The following is a 25,434-nucleotide window of genomic DNA, read 5'->3' on the forward strand; positions in this document are numbered from 1 at the left end:
GTCTGGATCCTGTTTCCAGGAGTGCCAGCTGAAGGAAGAAATAAGAATGGAGAGGTCAGAGGATTTGGGATATTAGGGAAAAAATTACTGACATATTAGTTCAGAACAGAATACTAACTACAGTACGGGGTTAAATACGAAGATTTCTTCTCCTTATCCTACCTGTGGTGGGAACTCCCAGGTATAATAGTTGGCCTAGAGAATTTCCCTCAATAGGCCTATTTAAGAGTTCTCATTGTTTTGGCTCCTATCCAGAGACATAATATTTCTCAGCTTCTCCTAACATCTTAGTGAGGGGTATGCCATCACAGGATAAACCTCTCCTATTGATTCTACCACCAGCCCCTCTTTAGAATGTTACAACAGGAATGACTAGAAGCCAGTGTTGAAAACTTTTCCAAAATGTTACATCTAAGAACTGGCAGCATGTGTGAACCACTCTGCAGGAAAGCTCACCTCCCAGCAGTCCAGGTTAACAATAGTCCTAGTCAATATTAAACTCCCAGCTGCAGGAGCTCTTACTCACCACCTCTGAATCCAGTTCCAGAAGTGCCACTGCTTTCTGTTAACTTTGTGGCCTCTGATGAAAGAAAATGTTGAAGGGTGAAAATGGAGGAATTGGGATATTAGGAAAAGGATTGTTTGATATTTTATCAGAGCAGAACTAATATCTACATTATGGTTTTAAATATGGAGATTTCTTCTTGTTAACCTACCTGTGTGGGAACTCCCAGGTATAATGGTTGTCCTGGGGAATTCCTGTGGAGCACCTAAAGATGACAAAGATAAAGGCATCAACAGAGCATTAGCTCCCTCTTCAGGACTGAAGCAGCTGTGTGTCCTTGAATGACCAGAAGACCTATCCTTAGCTTCTCTGTTTCAGAGGGAGCTTAGCTGTCCACAACTTTCCACAATGTCCTTCCCTGCCCCACCTATGGATCATTGTTGCTACTGGAGTTCCATTTTTTATTGATGCCAGGGAAAGAGAAAGGAGGTCTTATGTCACCCTCACCTGTTTCACTTCCAGTCCCTGGACTCCCTGGTGTGACAGAGGTGCCTAAAGGAAGAAAAAGGCAGATGATGCTTCATCTTTGTAAAAGTTTGTCATCAAATACCTGAAGGAGTTTGACACTGCAAGGTTTAAAGTGGAAATGTGTGACTCTAATACTCTCATGTGGTGAATTTTCTTAGTGACCCTACCTGGCTTGGTTTTCTGTGAACTGCTGCTGTCTCCAGGTGAAAGTGTTGTGGTACCTATTAAAGCAAGTAATGTGAGCTTCAAAATCAATACACATTTCAAGATTCCACAAATATTGATTAAGCATCTTTTCTATGTAATAATAGTTTAGGCATTTGGATATATCAGTGAGCAGAATATTCAAAGATCCCTCCCCTAATGTGGCTTACATTCTAGCAGCTGGAGACCAACAGTGATCAACAAACATGAAAAGTCAAAGTGACAGATGTTAGTAAAGGCTATAAGAAAATGTCCAACCATATATAAAGGTTGGGGCCTTGTTAGGCAGGAGCAGAGGCACAGGTGGCCTCATACCTGCCAATCAAATAATTAGCTCTGAAGGCCTGGGCCTTGCAGTCTAGATGGGGAATATGAGAATATGATTTTCAGGCTTAATCTAAGTTAGTGACTCCGGCATGCTGTGTTCCCTTAGGAAATACAGGCCATTTCCTTTGCCCACCTTCCCACTTATGTGTTTACTCAACACACAAACAGGGAGTTGGTTAAAAACCCCAGAGATTCAGTTTAAAAAAAAACTCACCTCCTACAAGTCCTGCTAAGGTAGTCCCACTTCCTCCCGTGGAAGTCGTGGCCTCTGATAGAGAAAAGAAGGGAAGGAGTAAGACTAGGTGGTGGGAAAGAGCACACTTGGCTATTGTCAGAATAGATCATAGAAGCTGCCAATGTCAAGTTTGTACTGTATTTCCAGATTTGCCTGTGACATGTCTGCCAGCTTCCAGAGGTTTTCCAGAGACTTTATCAGTATTACTTATAAGAAGAAAATGGTGGTGATCCTAGCTCAGTTGTTTTTTCACTGCATGATTTAAATAAAAATCTACATCTTCATGTAATACCAAACTATAACCCTGTGACTTTTAGTGATAAGAATTCATCCTTATGTGCCCCACGTAACATTTTTTTTCTATAACCATTTTACGGAGTTCTCAACTATCATGTCTCTTTTTATAGCGGGAAGAGAGAAATCTCTCTCTATATACTACGTATTTATTTGTCATTGTTTAGACTCATGGTTGTCTACTGAAGGCCCTTGTAAGCTCAGGCAATAAGAAGGCAATGTAATGTCTAGCTTATCTTTTAAAAACCTGAACTTTCACAACATAACATATATAAATAGTGTAGAAAATTTTTGGAAGATTGCTTTAAGCAGGTTATCATGAAATGTAGATGTTAGCTTAGCACCACTCCCCTGTGTCTATTCAAATTCTAGTTGTGCCACTTTGAATGTTGTGGCCACTGGGGGAAATAGGGTGGAAAAGAGGTAATTAAAGAATATTTCAGGATCACTGAAAATTCATGGTGGTAGTCCTGCAATGAGTAAAATCAGTGCAGACAACTAACCTGTGAGAGGGCATTAGAAAATCCTATGTCACCCTTTTCTTCCCCTAATTTGGAAGTGCCAGGAGCAACAGTTGTGCCAAGGGCTATTCCAGTGATGCCCAAAACACAAAAGTTTTGAGATATTCAACATGTGTCCTGTCCATCTTATGACGTCCTCCCTCTAGAAGGGCTCCATATATATCTTTGATATAGCAAAGGGCCCTGTCTCTACTTCCTGATAAGGTGAGAATCTGGTTTTAATATGATGAATATCAATAAGAAAGCAATAAAAACAGTAATGTTCGCAGCATGAGAAACTGTCCCAGAAATTCCATTCGGTCAAATATGGATAAAGAGGGGCCTTTCTCCTACATTCATGTCTCATCCGCACAGTGGTGCATACCATTCAAGGATAAACAGGAAAATATTTCAATGTCCCAGAAAAATATTGATACAATTATTGGCATTTTGAGCAAGAACCCCTCTGCATAGGATATGTCAGTTTAAGAGTTCACATTGCTTTTTCCTCTCCTCATATATATAATATTTCTCATCTCACACTGACATCCTAGTGATGTCTGTGTCATCACAAGTTAAATCTCTCATACTGATTTCATCAGCAGCGTTTCCTTACAAAGTTACACCTGTAAGACTGGAAGCCAATATTGAGAGTTTTCCAAAAAAATTAAATCTAAGAAAAACTGGAAGAAAATGAGAACCACTCTGACAGAAAGCACCCCTCCAAGCAAGCCAGGGTAAGAAGAGCCATCATTACTGGTAAACCCCAACTGCGGAAACTCTTCCTCACCAGTTCTGAATTCAGTTCCAGATGTGCCACTGCCTTCGGTTGACGTTGTAGCCTCTGAAAGAGGAAAATGGTGAAGGGTGAGGAATGCGGATTTGAGACATGAGAGAAGAATTATGTTGATATTTTATCACTGGAGACATAATGATATTGGGTTTAAATGTGGAGATTTCTTCTTGTTAACCTATATGTGTGGGAACCCCCAGATATAATGATTTTCCTAGTGAATTCCTGTGTAGGACTTAAAAATGAGAAAGATAAAGCCATCAATACAGCATTAGCTCCCTCTTCGGTACTGAAGCAGCTGTGTGTCCTAGAATGACCAGAAGACCTTTTCTTAGGATCTCTGTTTCAGAGGGAACATAACTGTCCATATCGTTCCACAATGTCCTTCCCTGCCCCACCTATGGATCATTGTTGCTACTGGAGTTCCCTTTTCCAAGATCCGAGTGCAAGAGAACGGAGGTCTTATATCACCCTCACCTGCTCCACTTATAGTCCCTGGACTCCCTGGTGTAACAGAGTTGCCTAAAGGAAGAAAAAGGCAGATGATGCTTCATCTTTGTAAAAGTTTGTCATCAATTTCCTGAAGGCTTTTGACACTGCAAGGTTTAAAGTAGAAATGTGTGACTGTAATACTCTCATGTGGTGAATTTACTTAGTTACCCTACCTGGCGTGGTTTTCTGTGAACTGCTGCTGGCTCCAGGTGAAAGTGTTGTGGTACCTATTAAAGCAAGTAGTGTGAGCTTCAGAATCAATACACATTTCTTGATTCCACAAGTATTGATTAAGCATCTTTTCTATGTAATAATAGTTTAGGCATTTGGATATATCAGTGAGCAGAATATTCAAAGATCCCTCCCCTAATGTGGCTTACATTCTAGCAGCTGGAGACCAACAGTGATCAACAAACATTAAAAGTCAAAGTGACAGATGTTAGAAAAGGCTACAAGAAAATGTCCAACCATATATAAAGGTTGGGACCTTGATAGGCAGGGGCAGGGCCACAGGGTGGCCTCATACCTGCCAATCAAAGAACTAGCTCTGTAGGCCTGGGCCTTGATATCTAGATGGGAAATATGAGAATATGGTTTTCAAGCTTAATCTAAATTTGTGACTCTGGCATGCTCTGTTCCCTGAGGAAATACAGGTCCATTTCCTTTGCCTTCAACTGTTTCCCTCCCACTCATGTGTTTACTCTACTCACAATCAGGGATTTTATTCAAAACGCCAGAGATTCAGTTAAAAATAAAACTCACCTCGGACAAGTCCTGCTTGCGTAGTCCCACTTCCTTCCGTGGAAGTCGTGGCCTCTGAGAGAGAAAAGAAGGGAAGGAGTAAGACTAGGTGGTGGGAAAGAACACACTTGGCTATTGTCAGAATAGATCATACAAGCTGCCAATGTCAAGTTTGTACTGTATTTTCAGATTTGTCTGTGGCATACATTCCAGGTTCCAGAGGTTTTCCAGAGACTTTTCCAATATTACTTAGAAGAAGAAAATGGTGGTGGTCCTCGCTCAATCGTTTTTCACTGCATGATTTAAATAAACATCTACATCTTCATCTGATAGCAAACTATAACCCTGTCACTTTTACTGCCAAGAAGTCATCCAAAGTGCCCTATGCAACATTTTTTTTTCTATAGCTATTTTACCTAGTTCTCAACTATCATGTCTCTTTTTATGGAGGGAACATAGAAATATCTCTCTATATGCCACCTTTTTATTGGTCATTGTTTAGACTCATGGTTGTCTACTGAAGGCCCTTGTACGCTTAGGAAATAAGGAGGCAATTTAATGTGTAGGTTATCTCATTAAAATCTGAACTTTCCCAAGAGTAACATATATAAATAGTGTAGAAAATTTTTGGAAGACTGTTTTAAGGTTATTATAATATGTATGTGTTAGCTTAGGAACACTCCCCTGTGTCTATTCCAATTCTAGTTGTACCACTTTGAATATTATGGCCACTGGGGAAAATAGGGTAGAAAAGAGGTAATGAAAGAATATTTCAGGATTACTGAAAATACAATAAATAATATCAGTGCAGACAACTAATCTTTGAGCGGGCATGAGAAAATCCTATGTGAACCTGTTGCCTCCCCTATGTTGGAAGTGACAGGAGCAACAGTTGTGCCAAGGGCTATTCTAGTGGTGCCTGAAACACAAAAGGTTTGAGATCTTTAACATGTGTCCTGTCCATCTCCTGACGTCCTCCCTCCAGAAGGGCTCTAGGTGTATCTTTGTTATAGCAAAGGGCCCTGTCTCTACTTCCTGATGAGGTGAGAATCTGGTTTTATTAGGACCAATATCAGTAAGAAAGCAATAAATACAGTAATGTTCTCAGCAAGAGAAACTGTCCCAGCAATTCCATTCAGTCAAATATGGTTACAAGGGGCCTTTCTCCTACATTCATGTCTCATCCGCACAGTGGTGCCTCCCACACAAGGATAAACAGGAAAATATTTCAATGTCCCAGAAAAATATTGATACAATTATTGGCATTTTGAGCGAGAACCCTGTGCATAGGATATGCCTGTTTAAGAGTTCACATTGCTTTTCCTTCTCCTCAGATACATAATATTTCTCATCTCACTGACATCCTAGTAATGTCTATGCAATCACATGTTAAATCTCTCATACTGATTTCACCAGCAGCCTTTCCTTACAAAGTTACACCTGTAAGACTGGAAGCCAATATTGAGAGTTTTCCAAAATATCCTAAATCTAAGAACTGGAAGCAAATGAGAACCACTCCCATCAGTCAGGCTATGAAGAGCCATCGTTACTGGTAAACCCCAACTGCAGAAACTCTTCCTCACCAGTTCTGAATCCAGTTCCCGATGTGCCAGTGCCTTCTGTTGATGTTGTAGCCTCTTCTGAAGGAAGACAATGGTGAAGGGTGAGGAATGAGGATTTGTGATAGGAGAGAAGAATTATGGTGATATTATATCAGTGGAGACATAATGATATTGGGTGTAAATGTGGAGATTTCTTCTTGTGAACCTATCTGTGTGGGAACCCCCAGATATAATGATTTTCCTAGTGAATTCCTGTGTAGGACTTAAAAATGAGGAAGATAAAGCCATCAACACAGCATTAGCTCCCTCTTCAGGCCTGAAGCTGCTGTGTGTCCTTGAATGACCAGAAGACCTTTTCTTAGTATCTCTGTTTCAGAGGGAACATAACTGTCCATATCTTTCCACAATGTCCTTCCCTGCCCCACCTATGGATCATTCTTGCTACTGGAGTTCCCTTTTCCAAGATCCTAATGAAAGAGAAAGGAGGTCTTATGTCACCCTTACCTGTTCCACTTCCAGTCCCTGGACTTCCAGGTTTGACAGAGGTTCCTAAAGGAAGAAAAAGACAGATGATGCTTCATTTTTGTAAAAGCTCGTCATTAATTACATGGGCTTTGGACTAAGAAGCTTACCTCCTGGCAATCTTCCCTGCGTAGCCTTACTGCCTCCTGTGGAAGTTGTGGATTCTAAGAGAAGGGGGAAAAAAAAAACTCTTGTTATTCCACCATCTTCTACAGAAGTCCTGGCCCCCAATATAGAGGAAAAGAGGATAGAGATCATTGAAAATTATTTGAGGACCACAGAAAGGTAAGGTAGTTCTGCTACACAGGATAATAATAGAAGAGGAATCTCATCTGATAGATTCCCTGCCACCTTGTTGACTTACCTGTGTTGGAACTGCCAGGTGCAACTGTTGTGCCAACAGCTGGCCCAGTGGTGCCTGAAACACAAAAGTTCTGAGATCTTCAAAGGTGCCTCTTGGTGACTCCTATACAGCTCTTAAAGAGCTGCCTCTAGAAAGAATCTAAGTGTATCTTTCTTATATCAAAGGGCCCTTTCACTACTTCCTGATGAGGTGACAATCATATAACTTTCCTATAATCCATATCATTAAGAAAGTAGTAAAAACTGCAATATTTCCAATGTAAGGCACCCTCTACAGACATCCCATTCACTTAAAATGAAGAAGAAAGCTGGGTTTCTCCCAGGCTCACCTGTCACACTCCCAGTTGCTTGGCCTGGTGGCACTGCAGTGGCGACTAATGTGAGAGGAAAACCAGAAACGATTTGAATGTGCCAAAAAATACTGACTATCCCTATTGCACTTTTAAGCAAGAGGGCCTATATGTAGCACAGGCTAAAGAGTTCACATTGCTTTCTCTTCTACCCACATATAGAATATTTCTCAGGTCTTCTATCATCTTAGTGATGTGTATGCCATCAAAGAGGAAACATCTTACAGGGATTTCACCAATAGCCATTCCTAAGGAAGTTACAGCTGTGAGGCATGAGCAGGCATTGACAGTTTATTGCTACTATGTTAAATCAAAGAAAATACTGAGTAAATACAAACAACTTCTCAGGAAAGAACACCTCCAAAATAGGAGCTTTTGGAGAGTCCTAATGAGTGGTAAACCCCAACTGTGAGGTACTCATTCTCACCTGGTCTGGATCCTGTTCCAGGAGTGTCAGCTGAAGGAAGAAATGAGGAATGGAGAGGTCAGAGGATTTGGGATATTAAGGAAAAAATTACTGACAAATTAGATCAGAACAAGAATACTAACTACAATATGGGGTTAAATATGAAGATTTCTTCTCCTTATCCTACCTGTGTGGGAACTCCCAGGTATAATAGTTGGCCTAGAGAATTTCCCTCAATAGGCCTGTTTAAGAGTTCTCATTGTTTTGGCTCCTTCCCAGAGACATAATATTTCTCAGTTTCTCCTAACATCTTAGTGAGGGGTATGCCATCACAGGATAAACCTCTCCTATTGATTCTACCACCAGCCCCTCTTTAGAATGTTACAACTGGAAAGACTAGAAGCCAGTGTTGAGAACTTTTCCAAAATGTTACATCTAAGAACTGGCAGCATGTGTGAACCACTCTGCAGGAAAGCTCACCTCCCAGCAGTCCAGGTTAACAATAGTCCTAGTCAATATTAAACTCCCAGCTGCAGGAGCTCTTACTCACCACCTCTGAATCCAGTTCCAGAAGTGCCACTGCTTTCTGCTAACGTTGTGGCCTCTGATGAAAGAAAATGGTGAAGGGTGAGAATGGAGGAATTGGGATATTAGGAAAAGGATTGTTTGATATTTTATCAGAGCAGACCTAATATCTATATTATGGTTTTAAATATGGAGATTTCTTCTTGTTAACCTACCTGTGTGGGAACTCCCAGGTATAATGGTTGTCCTGGGGAATTCCTGTGGAGCACCTAAAGATGACAAAGATAAAGGCATCAACAGAGCATTAGCTCCCTCTTCAGGACTGAAGCAGCTGTGTGTCCTTGAATGACCAGAAGACCTATCCTTAGGATCTCTGTTTCAGAGGGAGCTTAGCTGTCCACAACTTTCCACAATGTCCTTCCCTGCCCCACCTATGGATCATTGTTGCTACTGGAGTTCCCTTCTTTACTGATGCCAGGGAAAGAGAAAGGAGGTCTTATGTCACCCTCACCTGTTTCACTTCCACTCCCTGGACTCCCTGGTGTGACAGAGGTGCCTAAAGGAAGAAAAAGGCAGATGATGCTTCATCTTTGTAAAAGTTCGTCATCAATTACCTGAAGGCGTTTGACACTGCAAGGTTTAAAGTGGAAATATGTGACTCTAATACTCTTATATGGTGAATTTTCTTAGTGACCCTACCTGGCTTGGTTTTCTGTGAACTGCTGCTGGCTCCAGGTGAAAGTGTTGTGGTACCTATTAAAGCAAGTAATGTGAGCTTCAAAATCAATACACATTTCAAGATTCCACAAATATTGATTAAGCATCTTTTCTATGTAATAATGTTTTAGGCGTTTGGATATATCAGTGAGCAGAATATTCAAAGATCCCTCCCCTAATGTGGCTTACATTCTAGCAGCTGGAGACCAACAGTGATCAACAAACATGAAAAGTCAAAGTGACAGATGTTAGTAAAGGCTACAAGAAAATGTCCAACCATATATAACGGTAGGGCCTTAATAGGCAGGAGCAGGGCCACAGGGTGGCCTCGTACCTGCCAATCAGAGAACTAGCTCTGTAGGCCTGGGCCTTGCAATCTTGATGGGAAATATGAGAATATGGTTTTCAGGCTTATCTAAGTTTGTGACTCTGGCATGCTGTGTTCCCCAAGGAAGTACAGGCCCATTTCCTTTGTCCACCTTCCTACTCATGTGTAACACACAAACAGGGAGTTGGTTAAGAACCTCAGATATTCAGTTTAAAGTAAAACTCACCTGTGACAAGCCCTGCTTGGGTAGTCCCACTTCCTCCCATGGAAGTAGTGGCCACTGATAGAGAAAAGAATACAAAGAAGTAAGACTAGGTGGTGGGAAAGAACACACTTGGCTATTGTCAGAATAGATCATACAAGCTGTCAATGTCAAGTTTGTACTGTATTTTCAGATTTGCCTGTGACATGTCTGCCAGCTTCCAGAGGTTTTCCATTGACTTTATCAGTATTACTTACAAGAAGAAAATAGTGGTGATCCTAGCTCAGTTGTTTTTTCACCGCATGATGTAAATAAAAATCTACATCTTCATGTAATACCAAACTATAACCCTGTGACTTTTAGTGTTAAGAATTCAACCTTACGTGGCCCACGTAACATTTTTTTTGTATAACCATTTTGCTGAGTTCTCAACTATCATGTCTCTTTTTATAGCGGGAAGAGAGAAATCTCTCTCTCTGTACTCTCTATTTATTTGTCATTGTTTAGACTCATGGTTGTCTACTGAAGGCCCTTGTACGCTCAGGCAATAAGAAGGCAATGTAATGTCTAGCTTATCTTTTAAAAACCTGAACTTTCACAACATAACATATATAAATAGTGTAGAAAATGTTTGGAAGATTGCTTTAAGCAGGTTATCATGAAATGTAGGTGTTAGCTTAGCACCACTCCCCTGTGTCTATTCAAATTCTACTTGTGTCACTTTGAATGTTGTGGCCACTGGGGGAAATAGGGTGGAAAAGAGGTAATGAAAGAATATTTCAGGATCACTGAAAATTCATGGTGGTAGTCCTGCAATGAATAAAATCAGTGCAGACAACTAACCTGTGAGAGGCCATTAGAAAATCCTATGTCACCCTTTCCTTCCCCTAATTTGGAAGTGCCAGGAGCAACAGTTGTGCCAAGGGCTATGCCAGTGATGCCCAAAACACAAAAGGTTTGAGATATTCAACATGTGTCCTGTCCATTTCCTGATGTCCTCCAGGGACTCCATATATATCTTTGATATAGCAAAGGGCCCTGTCTCTACTTCCTGATGAGGTGAGACTCTGGTTATAATATGACCAACATCAGTATGAAAGCAATAAAAACAGTAATGTTCTCAGCATGAGAAACTGTCCCAGAAATTCCATTCAGTCAAATATGTTTAAAGAGGGGCCTTTCTCCTACATTCATGTCTCATCCGCTCAGTGGTGCCTCCCATACAAGGATAAACAGGAAAGTATTTCAATGTCCCAGAAAAATATTGATACAATAATTGGCATTTTGAGCGAGAACCGTGTGCATAGGATATGCCTGTTTAAGAGTTCACATTGCTTTTCACTCTCCTCATATATATAAGATTCCTCATCTCACACTGACAGCCTAGTGATGTCTGTGCTATCACAACTTAAATCTCTCATACTGATTTCACCAGCAGCCTTTCTTTACAAAGTTACACCTGTAAGACTGGAAGCCAATATTGAGAGTTTTCCAAAATATGTTAATTCTAAGAAGAACTGGAAGCAAATGAGAACCACTCTGCAGGAAAGCACCCGTCCCAGCAGTCAGGCTAAGAAGAGCCATCATTAATGTTAAACCCCAACTGCGGAAACTCTTCCTCACCAGTTCTGAATCCAGTTCCAGATGTGCCACTGCCTTCTGTTGATGTTGTAGCCTCTTCTGAAGGAAGACAATGGTGAAGGGTGAGGAATGAGGATTTGTCATAGGAGAGAAGAATTATGTTGATATTTTATCAGTGGAGACATAATTTTATTTGGTGTAAATGTGGAGATTTCTTCTTGTGAACCTATCTGTGTGGGAACCCCCAGATATAATGATTTTCATAGTGAATTCCTGTGTAGTACTTAAAAATGAGAAAGATGAAGCCTTCAACACAGCATTAGCTCCCTCTTCAGGCCTGAAGCTGCTGTGTGTCCTTGAATGACCAGAAGACCTTTTCTTAGGATCTCTGTTTCAGAGGGAACATAACTGTCCATATCTTTCCACAATGTCCTTCCCTGCCCCACCTACGGATCATTGTAGCAACTGGAGTTCCCTTTCCCAAGACCCTAGTGAAAGAGAACGGAGGTCTTATGTCACCCTTACCTGTTCCACTTCCAGTCCCTGGACTTCCAGGTGTGACAGAGTTGCCTAAAGAAGAAAAAGACAGATGATGCTTCATTTTTGTAAAAGTTTGTCATTAATTACATGGGCCTTGGACTAAGAAGCTTACCTCCTGGCAATCTTCCCTGCGTAGCCTTACTGCCTCCTGTGGAAGTTGTGGCTTCTAAGAGAAGGGAGAAAAAAAAAACCAAACTCTTGTTATTCCACCATCTTCTACAGAAGTCCTGGCCCCCAATATAGAGGAAAAGAGGATAGAGATCATTGAAAATTATTTGAGGACCACAGAAAGGTAAGGTAGTTCTGCTACACAGGATAATAATAGAAGAGGAATCTCATCTGATAGATTCCCTGCCACCTTGTTGACTTACCTGTGTTGGAACTGCCAGGTGCAACAGTTGTGCCAACAGCTGGCCCAGTGGTGCCTGAAACACAAAAGTTCTGAGATCTTCAAAGGTGCCTCTTGGTGACTCCTATACAGCTCTTAAAGAGCTGCCTCTAGAAAGAATCTAAGTGTATCTTTCTTATATCAAAGGGCCCTTTCACTACTTCCTGATGAGGTGACAATCATATACCTTTCCTATAATCCATATCATTAAGAAAGTAGTAAAAACTGCAATATTTCCAATGTAAGGCACCCTCTACAGACATCCCATTCACTTAAAATGAAGAAGAAAGCTGGGTTTCTCCCAGGCTCACCTGTCACACTCCCAGTTGCTTGGCCTGGTGGCACTGCAGTGGCGACTAATGTGAGAGGAAAACCAGAAACGATTTGAATGTGCCAAAAAATACTGACTATCCCTATTGCACTTTTAAGCAAGAGGGCCTATATGTAGCACAGGCTAAAGAGTTCACATTGCTTTCTCTTCTACCCACATATAGAATATTTCTCAGGTCTTCTATCATCTTAGTGATGTGTATGCCATCAAAGAGGAAACCTCTTACAGGGATTTCACCAATAGCCATTCCTAAGGAAGTTACAGCTGTGAGGCATGAGCAGGCATTGACAGTTTATTGCTACTATGTTAAATCAAAGAAAATACTGAGTAAATACAAACAACTCCTCAGGAAAGAACACCTCCAAAATGGGAGCTTTTGGAGAGTCCTAATTAATGGTAAACCCCAACTGAGAGGTACTCATTCTCACCTGGTCTGGATCCTGTTCCAGGAGTGTCAGCTGAAGGAAGAAATGAGGAATGGAGAGGTCAGAGGATTTGGGATATAAAGGAAAAAATTACTGACAAATCAGATCAGAACAAGAATACTAACTACAATATGGGGTTAAATATGAAGATTTCTTCTCCTTATTCTACCTGTGTGGGAACTCCCAGGTATAATAGTTGGCCTAGAGAATTTCCCTCAATAGGCCTGTTTAAGAGTTCTCATTGTTTTGGCTCCTTCCCAGAGACATAATATTTCTCAGCTTCTCCTAACATCTTAGTGAGGGGTATGCCATCACAGGATAAACCTCTCCTATTGATTCTACCACCAGCCCCTCTTTAGAATGTTACAACTGGAACGACTAGAAGCCAGTGTTGAGAACTTTTCCAAAATGTTACATCTAAGAACTGGCAGCATGTGTGAACCACTCTGCAGGAAAGCTCACCTCCCAGCAGTCCAGGTTAACAATAGTCCTAGTCAATATTAAACTCCCAGCTGCAGGAGCTCTTACTCACCACCTCTGAATCCAGTTCCAGAAGTGCCACTGCTTTCTGTTAACGTTGTGGCCTCTGATGAAAGAAAATGGTGAAGGGTGAGAATGGAGGAATTGGGATATTAGGAAAAGGATTGTTTGATATTTTATCAGAGCAGACCTAATATCTATATTATGGTTTTAAATATGGAGATTTCTTCATGTTAACCTACCTGTGTGGGAACTTCCAGGTATAATGGTTGTCCTGGGGAATTCGTGTGGAGCACCTAAAGATGACAAAGATAAAGGCATCAACAGAGCATTAGCTCCATCTTCAGTACGGAGGCAGCTGTGTGTCCTTGAATGACCAGAAGACCTATCCTTAGGATCTCTGTTTCAGAGGGAGCTTAGCTGTCCACAACTTTCCACAATGTCCTTCCCTGCCCCACCTATTGATCATTGTTGCTACTGGAGTTCCCTTCTTTACTGATGCCAGGGAAATAGAAAGGAGGTCTTATGTCACCCTCACCTGTTTCACTTCCACTCCCTGGACTCCCTGGTGTGACAGAGGTGCCTAAAGGAAGAAAAAGGCAGATGATGCTTCATCTTTGTAAAAGTTCGTCATCAATTACCTGAAGGCTTTTTGACACTGCAAGGTATAAAGTAGAATTGTGTGACTCTAATACTCTCATGTGGTGAATTTACTTAGTGACCCTACCTGGCTTGGTTTTCTGTGAACTGCTGCTGGCTCCGGGCGAAAGTGTTGTGGTACCTATTAAAGCAAGTAGTGTGAGCTTCAAAATCAATACACTTTTCATGATTCCACAAATATTTACTAAGCATCTTTTCTATGTAATAATGTTTTAGGCGTTTGGATATATCAGTGAGCAGAATATTCAAAGATCCCTCCCCTAATGTGGCTTACATTCTAGCAGCTGGAGACCAACAGTGATCAACAAACATGAAAAGTCAAAGTGACAGATGTTAGTTAGTAAAGACTATAAGAAAATGTCTAACCATATATAAAGGTTGAGGCATTGATAGGCAGGAGCAGGGCCACAGGGTGGCTCCATATCTGCCAATCAAAGAACTAGCTCTGTAGGCCTGGGCCTTGCAATCTAGATGGGGAATATGAGAATATGGTTTTCAGGCTTATCTAAGTTTGTGACTCTGGCATCCTGTTTTTCCCGAGGTAATACAGGCCCATTTCCTTCACCTTCAAGTGTTTCCTTCCCACTCAAGTGTTTACTCTACTCACAATCAGGGATTTGATTCAAACCCCAGAGATTCAGTTTAATATAAAACTCACCTCCTACAAGTCCTGCTTGGGTAGTTCCACTTCCTCCCGTGGAAGTAGTGGCCTCTGATAGAGAAAAGAAGGGAAGGAGTAAGACTAGGTGGTGGGAAAGAACACACTTGGCTGTTGTCAGAATAGATCATACAAGCTGCCAATGTCAAGTTTGTACTGTATTTTCAGATTTGCCTGTGACATATCTTCCAGGTTCCAGAGTTTTTGCAGAGACTTTTCCAATATTACTTCCAAGAAGAAATGGTGGTGGTCCTAGCTCAATTGTTTTTTCATCACGTGATTTACATAAAAATCTACATCTTCATGTAATAGCAAACTATAACCCTGTCACTTTTACTGCCAAGAAGTCATCCAAAGTGCCCTATGCAACATTTTTTTTTCAATAACTATTTTACTGAGTTCTCAACTATCATGTCTCCTTTTATGTAGGGAACATAGAAATATCTCTGTATATATTACCTATTTATTGGTCATTGGTTAGACTCATGGTTGTCTACTGAAGGCCCTTGTAAGCTTAGGCAATAAGGCGGCAATTTAATGTGTAGCTTATCTCATTAAAATCTGAACTTTCCCAGCAGTAACATATATAAATATTGTAGAAAATTTTTAGAAGACTGCTTTAAAAGGTTATTATGATATGTAGGTGTTCGCTTAGGAACACTCCCCTGTGTCTATTCCAATTCTAGTTGTACCACTTTGAATGTTGTGGCCACTGGGGAAAATAGGGTAGAAAAGAGGTAATGAAAGAATATTTCAGGATCACTGAAAATACAATGAATAATATCAGTGCAGACAACTAATCTTTGAGAGGGCATGAGAAAATCCTATGTCACCCTGTTGCCTCCCCTATGTTGAAAGTGCCAGGAGCAACAGTTGTGCCAAGGGCTATTCTAGTGGTGCCTGAAACACAAAAGGTTTGAGATCTTTAACATGTGTCCTGTCCATCTCCTGACGTCCTCCCTCCAGAAGGGCTCTAGGTGTATATTTGTTATAGCAAAGGGTCCTGTCTCTACTTCCTGATAAAGTGAGAATCTGGTTTTAATATGACGAATATCAGTAAGAAAGCAATAAAAACAGTAATGTTCTCAGGATGAGAAACTGTCCCAGAAATTCCATTCAGTCAAATGTGGTTAAAGAGGGGCCTTTCTCCTACATTCATGTCTCATCCTCACAGTGGTGCCTACCATTCAAGGATAAACAGGAAAATATTTCAATGTCCCAGAAAAATATTGATATAATTATTGGCATTTTGAGCAAGAACCCCCTGCATAGGATATGCCTGTTTAAGCGTTCACATTGCTTTTCCCTCTCCTCAGATACATAATATTTCTCATCTCACACTGACATCCTAGTGATGTCTGTGCCATCCCAAGTTAAATCTCTCATACTGATTTCACCAGCAGCCTTTCCTTACAAAGTTATACTTGTAAGACTAGAAGCCAATATTGAGAGTTTTCCAAAATATGTTAATTCTAAGAAGAACTGGAAGCAAATGAGAACCACTCTGCAGGAAAGCACCCGTCCCAGTGGCCAGGCTAAGAAGAGCCATCATTAATGGTAAACCCCAACTGCGGAAACTCTTCCTCACCAGTTCTGAATCCAGTTCCTGATGTGCCACTCCCTTCTGTTGATGCTGTAGCCTCTGAAGGAAGAAAATGGTGAAGGGTGAGGATTGAGGATTTGTGATATGAGAGAAGAATTATGTTGATATTTTATCAGTGGAGACATAATGTTATTGGGTTTAAATATGGAGATTTCTTCTTGTGAACCTATCTGTGTGGGGACCCCCAGATATAATGCTTGCCCTAGTGAATTCCTGTGTAGCACCTAAAAATGAGATAGATAAAGCCATCAATACAGAAGTAGCTCCCTCTTCGGTACTGAAGCAGCTGTGTGTCCTTGAATGACCAGAAGACCTTTTCTTAAGACCTCTATTTCAGAAGGACATGAACTGTCAATGACTTTCCACAATTTCATCTCCTAAACACCTATGTAACACTGTTGCTACTGGAGTTCTCTTTCTCATCGGTCCGAGTAAAGTCCTTATGTCACCCTCACCTGTTTCAGTTCCAGTCCCAGGACTCCCTGGTGCGACAGACGTGCCTACAAGGGGAAAAAGGGCACATGTGTTTTCATCTTTGTAAAAGTTAGTTATCAATTACCTGAGGGCTTTTTACATTCCAAGGTTTAAAGTAGAACTTTGTGACTCTAATACTCTCATATGGTCAATTTACTTAGTGACCCTACCTGGCTTGGTTTTCTGTGAACTGCTGCTGGCTCCAGGTGAAAGTGTTGTGGTACCTATTAACACAAGTAGAGTGAAGCTTTAACATAAGATTAAGTTTCATGTTCCATTGATACTTATTAAGTCTTCTGTGCAATATTGTGTAAGGCATTTGAATGTAACTGTGAGCACTATAATCAAAGATCCCTCCCCTAATGTGCCTTATATTCTATCAAGTGAAGGAGAGCAGTAAACAATAAACACAATGAAATGGTTAATGGGGCAGATGTTAATTAAGTGCTATGGAAAAATGGCAATCTTAATATGAGAACTGGGGCCTTTGTAGGCAGGGACTGGTCCGCAGGTGGGCCTCATCCCTACCATCCAACAATTAGATTGCGAGCTTGGGCCTCTGAAAATCCAGATGGATATATGTGAGGCCATGGAATTCCAAGGTCGACTATGATGTTTCAATCTGGCATATTGTGTTCCCAAAAAAGTGAAGGCAGATTTCCTCAGTGTGTTCATTCTAACCCCATAGAGATTAATTAGCATTAAAAAGCTCACCTTCCAGAAGTCCTGCTTGGGTGGTCCCACTTCCTCCCATGGAAGTTGTGGCCTCTGATAAAGAAAAGAAAGAAAGGAGTAAAGACTAGTTGGTGGAAAAGTCCACACTGTGCTACTCAAAATATATCATCCAAGGAGCTAATGTCCAACTTTTACATGTAGTTCCAGACTAACCTGTGGTGTAAGGTCCAGGTTCTGGAGTTTTTCCAGAGACTATACCAGTAGTACCTGAAACAAGAAAGAATATAAGGCTTATCCTAGAGAATTCCCATGTAGCATCTAAAAATTAGAAAGATAAAGACTTTAACACAGTATTAGATACCCCTTCATCCTGAAGCACCTATGCGGCCTTGAACTTCTAGAAGACCTTACCTGAGACCTCTAATTCTGAAAGAAATGAGCCATCAATGACTTTCCATAACTTCCTCTTTTGACTGAGTTTCTAATTATTGTTCCTACTGGAGTATCCTTTTCCTTAGATCCCACTGAATGTGGAAGGAAATCTTTTTTTTTTTTAATTTTCTGTATTGATTAAGGTATTACATATGTGTCCTTATCTCCCCATTAATGGAAGGAAATCTTAAGAACCCTCACCTGGTTCACTTCCAGTCCCCGAACTTCCAGGTGTGACAGTGGTGCCTAAAGGAGGGAAAAGATTGATGATGGGGTTATGTTTTTAAATGTTATTTATCAATTATTTCAGGTATTTTGATATTCTGATGTTTAAATTGGAATTCTGTGGTCCTAATACTCTCATACGATGAATTTATTTGGTCTATCCTACCTACCTGGCTTGGTTTTCTGCGAACTGCTGCTGGCTCCAGGTGAAAGTGTGGTGGTACCTATCAATGCAAGTAGAGTGAAGCTTCAACATAAGCATATGCTTCATCATTCCACTGACATTTTTTAAGCAAGTCTTTTGTCCAATATTGTTTTGGCTTTTGGATATATCAGTAAGCAGAATATTCAAAGATCCCTTAATGCAGTGGGTCTTAACCTTGGCTGCACATTAGAATCACCTGGGAATCTTTTTAAAATCCTGATTTCTGGGCCTCATCCAGGATGATTCCCTTCATAAATATTTGCTTAGTGATGTGTATGCCATCACAAGTTAAACCTCCCATACCGATTTTACCACCAGCCCTTCTGTACAAAGTTATACATGTGAGACTAGAAGCCAGTATTGAGACATGTGCAAACCACTCTGCAGGAAAGCACACCTCCAGCAGGCCAGACTAAGAAGAGTCACCACTAATAGTAAACCCCAACTGCCGGAACTCTTTCTCACCAGTTCTGAATCCAGTTCCAGAAGTGCCACTGCTTTCTGTTAATGTTGTGGCCTCTGAAGGAAGAAAATGATAAAGGATTTGAGATATGAGAAGAGAATTATGTGATTTTTTTTTTATCAGAACACGTCTACTAACTACATTATGAGTTTATATATGGAGACTCTTGCTAACCCACCTGTGTTGGAACCTTCAGATACACTGGTTGTCCTAGCGAGTCCCTGTGTAGCACCTAAATATGAGAAATATAAAGGCATCAACACAGCATTAGTTCTCTCCTTCAAACTACATTAACTCCATGGCCTTGAACTCCTAGACGGCCATGCCTGAGACTTCTATTTCAGAAATAACCAGCCATCAGTGACCTACCACAACTTTCTATCCTGAACAACCTACTAATCACTGTTTCTACTGGAGTTTCCCTTTCTACACATCCCAGTGAGAGTGAAAGGAGACCTATGTCACCCTCACCTGTTTTACTTCCAGTCCCTGGGCTCCCTGGTGTGGCAGAGGTGCCTAAAGGAGAAAAGAGGCAGATAATGGTTTCAGCTTTCTAAATGGTACTCATCAATTACTTGAGATATTTTTATATTCTGAGATTCAAAGTATAACTCTGTGACTCTGATACTCTCATATGGTGCATTTATTTAGAGACCCTACATGGTTCAGAATTCCGTGAACTGCTGTTGGCTCAGGAACAAGTATGGTGCTACCTATTAATGCAAGTAGAGTGCAGCTTCAAAATAACTATCTGTTTATCCTCCTATTGATATTTCTTAAGCAAATCTTCTGAGCAATTTTGTTTTAGGATTATTTTGATTGTATCAGTGAGCACAACATTCAAAGTTTCTTCCCTATGTGGCTTATATTCTAACAGCTGGAGGCTAGCAGTGAACAGTACACATGATAAACAAGTCAATTTGATGCATGTTAATAGGTGCTATGGGAAAATGGCAAACCATATTTAAGAATTGGGTCCAGGCAGGCAGGGGCTGGCCTATTGGTAGGTCATCCCTGCCATCCAATCAGGAGCTCTGAAACCCAGGGTATGTGCAAAGTCAGAGGAAGACATGTGACACCAGAGATTTCCAAGGTAGACCCAGGTTTGTGACTCGGGCATGCTCTGTTCCCATAGGGAATGCAGGCCTATTTCTTCAGCCCACCTTCCCACTCATGTCTTCACTGCTGCCACATAAACAGAGATAGGATTTTTTTTTTTAAGCCCCAAACCTCATAATGTAAAAGCTCACCTCCTACAAGTCCGGCTTGTGTGGTCTCAATTCCTTTTGTAGAAGTCGTGGCCTCTGATAGAGAAAATAAGGGAAGGAGTAAGACTAGGTGGTAGGAAAGTACACATTGTGTTAATGTCAGAATATATGATCCAAGGAGCCATAGTGAAGTGTTTCATATATATTTAGACTTAGTGGTTGTCCTAGAGAACCCCTGTGTAGCATCTAAAAATGAGAAAGATAAAGGCATCAGCACAGCATCAACTCCCTCTTCAGTACTGGGTAGTTTTGTATCCTGGAATGACCAAGAGATGTTTCCTGGGTCCTCTATTTCTGAATGAAATGAACCATCTATAACTTTCCACAATTTCCTTTGCTGACACACTTATTTATCACAGTTGCTACCGGAGTTTCTCTTGCCCAGCTCTCACTGAAAGTGAAAACAGACCTGGTGTTTCCCTCACCTGTTTCACTTCCTGGGCTCCCTGGTGTGACAGAGGTGCCCAAGGGAGAAAAGAGGCATAGAATCAATATAACTTTCTAAATGTTACTCATCAATTACTTGAGGTATTTTGATATTCTGATGTTTGAGAGAAATCTGTGACTCTACTACTCTCCTAAGAAAATGTATTTAGTGTATCCTACCTGGCTTGGTTTTCTGTGAGCTGCTGCTGGCTCCAGGTGAAAGCGTGGTGCTACCTATTAAAGCAAGTAGAGTGAAGCTTCGACACAAGTGCACAGTTCCTCATTCCACTGTGCAATGTTGTTTTAGGCCTTTGGATGTATTGGTGAGTAGAATATTCTAAGATCCCTATCCTAATGTGCCTTACATTTGAGCAGCTGGAGTGCAGCAGTAAACACTAAACATGATAACTGGGGCAATGAGCTAGGCCTTAGTAAGTTTTATGGGAAAATGTCAAACCATGTATAAGTGTTGCAGCTTTGGCAGGCAGGGGATGGTCCGAAGATTGGCCTCATCCCTGCCACACAACAAACAGCTCTGGAAGCCTAGCCCTCTAGAAATAATAAGAACATGTGAGGCAATGGAATTCCTGGGTGACCCAGATTTGTGACTCTAGCATGCTATGTTCCCAGAGGGAAAGCAAACCCATTTCATCAGCTCAGCTGCCCACTCATTATGTTCCCTACAGCCACATAAACAGGGATTTGATTTAAAAACCACCACCAACAACAACAAAAACACCTCCAACTAACAAGTTCAGCTTCTAAAAATTCTCCTTGTGTGGTCCTACTTCTTCCCATGGAAGTTGTGGCCTCTGACAGAGGAAAGAAGGAAAGGAGTAAAGGCTAGGTGGTGGGAAAGACCACACTGTGCTATTGTCAGAAGGTTATCCAAGGTGCTGATGAGCAGTTTGTACTTGTATTTGCAGACTTACCTGTGATGTAACTCCCAGGTCCCGGGGTTTCTCCAGAGGCTATACCAGTAGTACCTACAAGAAGGGGTCAATGGTTCTTAACTCAATTGTGTGTGTACTACATGATTTAAATAGGAATCGAAAGTCCCCATGTAGCAGCAAACTATATATCTGTGAGCTTTAGTGCCAAGAAGGCATCCATATGTCTCCCATGTAACATTTCTTTCTATAACAATTTTACTGAGTCCTCAACTGTCACATCTCTTTATTGGAGGGAAACTGAAAACTCAGTCTCTACTTAACTATTTATCCATCACTTGTTCGACTTCATGATGGTCTAGTAAAAGCCCTTGAGAGCCTGGGAAATAAGGGATCACTATAAAGATTGGCTTGCCTTTGTTCAAATTCAGAAATTACTCAATATAACTTACATAAATAGTATAGATATATTTTCAGCAGATTTCTTAAAGTAGTTATTATGAAATGTAGGTATTCCCCAAGGAAAGTCCTAGCAGTAAACAATAAACAATGTAAGGACTGGCTTATCTTTTTGTCTGAAATTGCTTGACATAACATATATCAATAGTGTAGATATATTTTCAGGAGACTATTCTAAGATGTTCTTATGAAATGCAGGTATTAGCTTAGAGAACTCACCTGTCTCTACTCCAACTGTAGTTGTTTCACTTTCCCCAAGGGAAGTTGTGGCCTCTGAGGGAGAGAATGAGGAAAGAAGTGATTAAAGAATATTTCAGGATCATGGAGAAGATACGACAGCACCCCTTCCAATGAATAGTCTCAGAGGGGAAATCTAATTTGTGGGAAGAGGTGGGGAAGATTCTATTTCAAATTGTAGACTCACCTGTTTTGGAACTGCCTGGGGCAACAGTTGTGCCAGGAGTTACCCCAGTGGTGCCTAAAACACAAAACCAACTCAACTGTAGTCACCATGTTTTATTTTTTTAAAAACATGCACCTAAAAAGAACCTAACTATATTTTCATTTTGTCTAACTGGCTCACTGTCTACCTCTTCTTTGACAGTGAGCTGTATGTATTTTCCCAAGACTTTCAGAGGAACAATGTTCTCAACCTGAGGCAACCTCCTGGCAACATTCTATTTTGGTAAACTGGTTGGGTTTCTCCCACACTCACCTGTTTTCTTCCCAGTGACTTCACTTTCTGATGATACAGTGGTACCTGCTGGGGGATGGAAACGGAAGAAGATATGAATGTTCTGAAAATTACAGCTACTGAGAAAATATTGTGCTGTTCATTGTTTTTTTGTGTGAAAGGCCAACATCTATATGGGGCAGACATGTTTCCTGGGTTTATGCAGCTCTTCTTTACTTCTCAGGAATAGAAAATTTTCTTACTTTTCTCTTCAAGTCTTATAACATCAGTAAATTACTGAGAACTACTTGGACAATCATGCCATGTTCAAGAATTGCAGCTATAACTATGAACTAAGTTATTAGCAGCATTGCAGGACAAAATTTTAAAACTTAAAAAAGATCAGTTGGCCCAAAATACAGTATTAATAAAGGAAATATGAACAGCTCTCCAGAAAGTCTTTCTCTCTCTTGGCCCTCCCAGGAGCATCATAATTAGTGGTTAGCAGAAGGCATGTGATGCTTCCTCTCACCTGCTCTGAATCCATCTCCAGTGGTGCCCGCACCTCCTCTGGTAGTCGTGGCCTCTGAGGGAGAAAATAGACAAGAATGTTCTGGGTGTTTGGGATGTTGGGAAGAAGTATTTTGTATTATATTATCACAGCAAGCCGGTAAACTGCTTAATTCCCATCGTGTTCATAGAGATGGTTTTCTAATATTTCAACTCCACCTGTGTTGGAAATAGCTGTTTTAAGATCTCTCTTAGCTCACTGCATGGCACACTGAGTGATGCATGTCCCATGGTCCCCACGCAACAAAGGCAGAATTCAGTGGATCAGAGGGAACCAGTGTGGAAACCAAACACCTCATCGCATAAGGACCAAAAGGGGGTTTTATATCCATGAAGACAAAAATACCCATCTTCATGGAGCTTGTATCTGAATGTAAATGCTAAAGGGCTGCAAAAGGGGATAATTTTTAGAAAAGTGAAATGTTATACAGAACCACCTTCTTTTTTTGCTTATCTTTTAAAACTTAAATATTAAAAGAGACACCAGGAAGCCATAAAAGCTAAAAATTTTCATGAAAATTGCAGGTGACAATGCTAATATACTGAGAAGTATGGTACCTTCTTTTTGAATGAGGAGGATATTTCTAGAGTTATCTTTATTTACTTGATTTTGTATGTTTACACACAACCAATTTAAATTTTAACTATTATGTAAGAAACTCAATACACCTTTGTTATGATTTAAGAAGGCATAAGAACAGGAAAAGCAAAAGCTCTATGCTACCAAACTCTAATTTGAAGTTTATGTTTTATTAATCTGATAGATTGACTTCTATCTTATTTTCTATTCTAGTTACTGTAACACAATTTCAGATATATATATATATATATAAGTTATAGTTATAGTTATAGTTATAGTTATAGTTATAGTTATAATTTTCTTACCTGTTACTTTAGCCTGTCCTGGTGGCACTAAAAATTAAAAACACAATATATATGTATATAAATGTACATTTTTATTTATCTCAATGCATAAAGATTAATTTATATTAAATTATAGTTTAGAAAAACTATCACAGCCCCTCAGTGACTTTTCAGTGCTCAAATGGAAAAGATAGAAATATTTCAAACTACATTGTGCAGAAGCAGTTCTTTGTCATTTAATTTCAACTTACCTTCAATGAGTTCTGGTAGAACTTTGTCCTCTGGACCTAAAAAAGGAAAGATTAAATTCAATTTAAAAATATCCTTATTGAATTGCATTTTAAAAATTCACTTCAGTGCTTCAATAGCCGTTATATATAATTTTTAATTTAAAAAAACAGGAGTGTTATTTCCATAGGCGTTTACTTAAAAATTCAAGTCAGGATGAGGGATCTCTGGGGGGAAAAAACTGTAAAGTGTTCTTGTAAAAAATCATTCATAAGTTACAAATTATCAAACTGAAAACAGAACAACTGTCTTTTTCCCAAGTAAAATATTTACAAACAGTACCTCTTGTCTGGTTCCATTTAATTTAAAACTAAAGTCTTGAACTTGGGAAATGCAAAAAGAAATAGTAATAAAAAGATAAAATACATACTGTGCCCTAATAGTTACATATCCTAGTAGCCATGGTACTAATTTATAATATACTCTTGGTGCTCAATAAATAATATAATCATGTGAATTCATTTACATTTATATAACTATTGAATGAGTAAAGAATAATTATGAATTTAGTCTGAATCAAATTTTTGAATAAATTATTTCCTGGTGGTTAGTTTATAAAATAAATTTACACCAGTGGCATTTTTAAAAGTATTTAGAATAGATGTTGCATAAATCTTTACCAGAAAAAAATTATTAGCAATCTATTCCTTAAATAATAGACAATTTAGTCACTAAATCTTAGGTTCTATTAGATAACTTACAAAGTGAGACATGTCTTTCTCAAGTACTACAATACATTACTAGTCCAGAAACTTAAATAATAATGTACTCTAGCCTTGAATAAATAATTTAGTCCATGTACTGTTATGAAAAAATTGTCCTATAAGTATTTGTAAATTTTATGTCAGGTTGGAATAACTGAAAAAAGAAAGGAAGTGATGAACTTTTCACTTATAAAAGAATAGAATTATAGTTTTGTCAAGTAAAATGACTCAAATCTTGCTGTTTTTGGAACAAATGCCACAATTTTTCTTGTATAAAAAATTGTAAACCTTTTTAAATACTTGTTGCTGCAGTTATTATAGTTAGAAAGGGGGAAAATTTAAGTTTTGTACATATAAGAAACAAGCTTTTCTTAATGGGTCATTAAAGATCATTGTATATTTGTCTTAGAAGATGACATGTGGTGAAGATCAGTCTCTGGAGTCAGGAAGCAATGGATAAAAACATGGGCTCCACTCTGATTGGCTGAGGAACCTGGACCAACCTAGGTAATGGCTTTTTTTTTAAGTTCCTCATGAGTAAAATGACATAACTGTCCT

General features: G+C 39.9%; 1 protein-coding gene across 1 annotated transcript in view; it reads right to left on the bottom strand.

Moving 5' to 3' along the window:
• MUC19 (mucin 19, oligomeric) overlaps positions 1 to 25,434 on the bottom strand; it is a 105,004-nt gene that overhangs the window by 30,979 nt on the left and 48,591 nt on the right. Inside the window, exons 35-71 of the mRNA XM_036299015.1 lie at positions 24,136 to 24,171; positions 23,906 to 23,932; positions 22,983 to 23,036; positions 22,493 to 22,540; positions 22,202 to 22,255; positions 21,997 to 22,050; positions 21,361 to 21,414; positions 20,609 to 20,662; positions 19,985 to 20,038; positions 19,206 to 19,250; positions 18,913 to 18,966; positions 18,737 to 18,790; positions 18,237 to 18,290; positions 18,043 to 18,087; positions 17,623 to 17,676; positions 17,449 to 17,502; positions 16,905 to 16,958; positions 16,716 to 16,760; positions 16,246 to 16,299; positions 14,658 to 14,711; positions 14,067 to 14,120; positions 13,878 to 13,922; positions 13,582 to 13,635; positions 13,392 to 13,445; positions 12,863 to 12,892; positions 12,415 to 12,459; positions 12,087 to 12,140; positions 11,828 to 11,881; positions 11,701 to 11,745; positions 11,218 to 11,274; positions 9,619 to 9,672; positions 9,047 to 9,100; positions 8,859 to 8,903; positions 8,563 to 8,616; positions 8,373 to 8,426; positions 7,844 to 7,873; positions 7,396 to 7,440 (exon numbers count right to left, since the gene is read on the bottom strand). Coding sequence (XP_036154908.1) covers positions 7,396 to 7,440; positions 7,844 to 7,873; positions 8,373 to 8,426; positions 8,563 to 8,616; positions 8,859 to 8,903; positions 9,047 to 9,100; positions 9,619 to 9,672; positions 11,218 to 11,274; positions 11,701 to 11,745; positions 11,828 to 11,881; positions 12,087 to 12,140; positions 12,415 to 12,459; positions 12,863 to 12,892; positions 13,392 to 13,445; positions 13,582 to 13,635; positions 13,878 to 13,922; positions 14,067 to 14,120; positions 14,658 to 14,711; positions 16,246 to 16,299; positions 16,716 to 16,760; positions 16,905 to 16,958; positions 17,449 to 17,502; positions 17,623 to 17,676; positions 18,043 to 18,087; positions 18,237 to 18,290; positions 18,737 to 18,790; positions 18,913 to 18,966; positions 19,206 to 19,250; positions 19,985 to 20,038; positions 20,609 to 20,662; positions 21,361 to 21,414; positions 21,997 to 22,050; positions 22,202 to 22,255; positions 22,493 to 22,540; positions 22,983 to 23,036; positions 23,906 to 23,932; positions 24,136 to 24,171 — 1,830 coding nt within the window. The remainder of the gene's footprint in view (positions 1 to 7,395; positions 7,441 to 7,843; positions 7,874 to 8,372; positions 8,427 to 8,562; positions 8,617 to 8,858; positions 8,904 to 9,046; positions 9,101 to 9,618; positions 9,673 to 11,217; positions 11,275 to 11,700; positions 11,746 to 11,827; positions 11,882 to 12,086; positions 12,141 to 12,414; positions 12,460 to 12,862; positions 12,893 to 13,391; positions 13,446 to 13,581; positions 13,636 to 13,877; positions 13,923 to 14,066; positions 14,121 to 14,657; positions 14,712 to 16,245; positions 16,300 to 16,715; positions 16,761 to 16,904; positions 16,959 to 17,448; positions 17,503 to 17,622; positions 17,677 to 18,042; positions 18,088 to 18,236; positions 18,291 to 18,736; positions 18,791 to 18,912; positions 18,967 to 19,205; positions 19,251 to 19,984; positions 20,039 to 20,608; positions 20,663 to 21,360; positions 21,415 to 21,996; positions 22,051 to 22,201; positions 22,256 to 22,492; positions 22,541 to 22,982; positions 23,037 to 23,905; positions 23,933 to 24,135; positions 24,172 to 25,434) is intronic.

This window comes from Myotis myotis, unplaced genomic scaffold, assembly GCF_014108235.1.
Source record: "Myotis myotis isolate mMyoMyo1 unplaced genomic scaffold, mMyoMyo1.p scaffold_m19_p_3, whole genome shotgun sequence".
Taxonomy (NCBI): Eukaryota; Metazoa; Chordata; class Mammalia; order Chiroptera; family Vespertilionidae; genus Myotis; species Myotis myotis.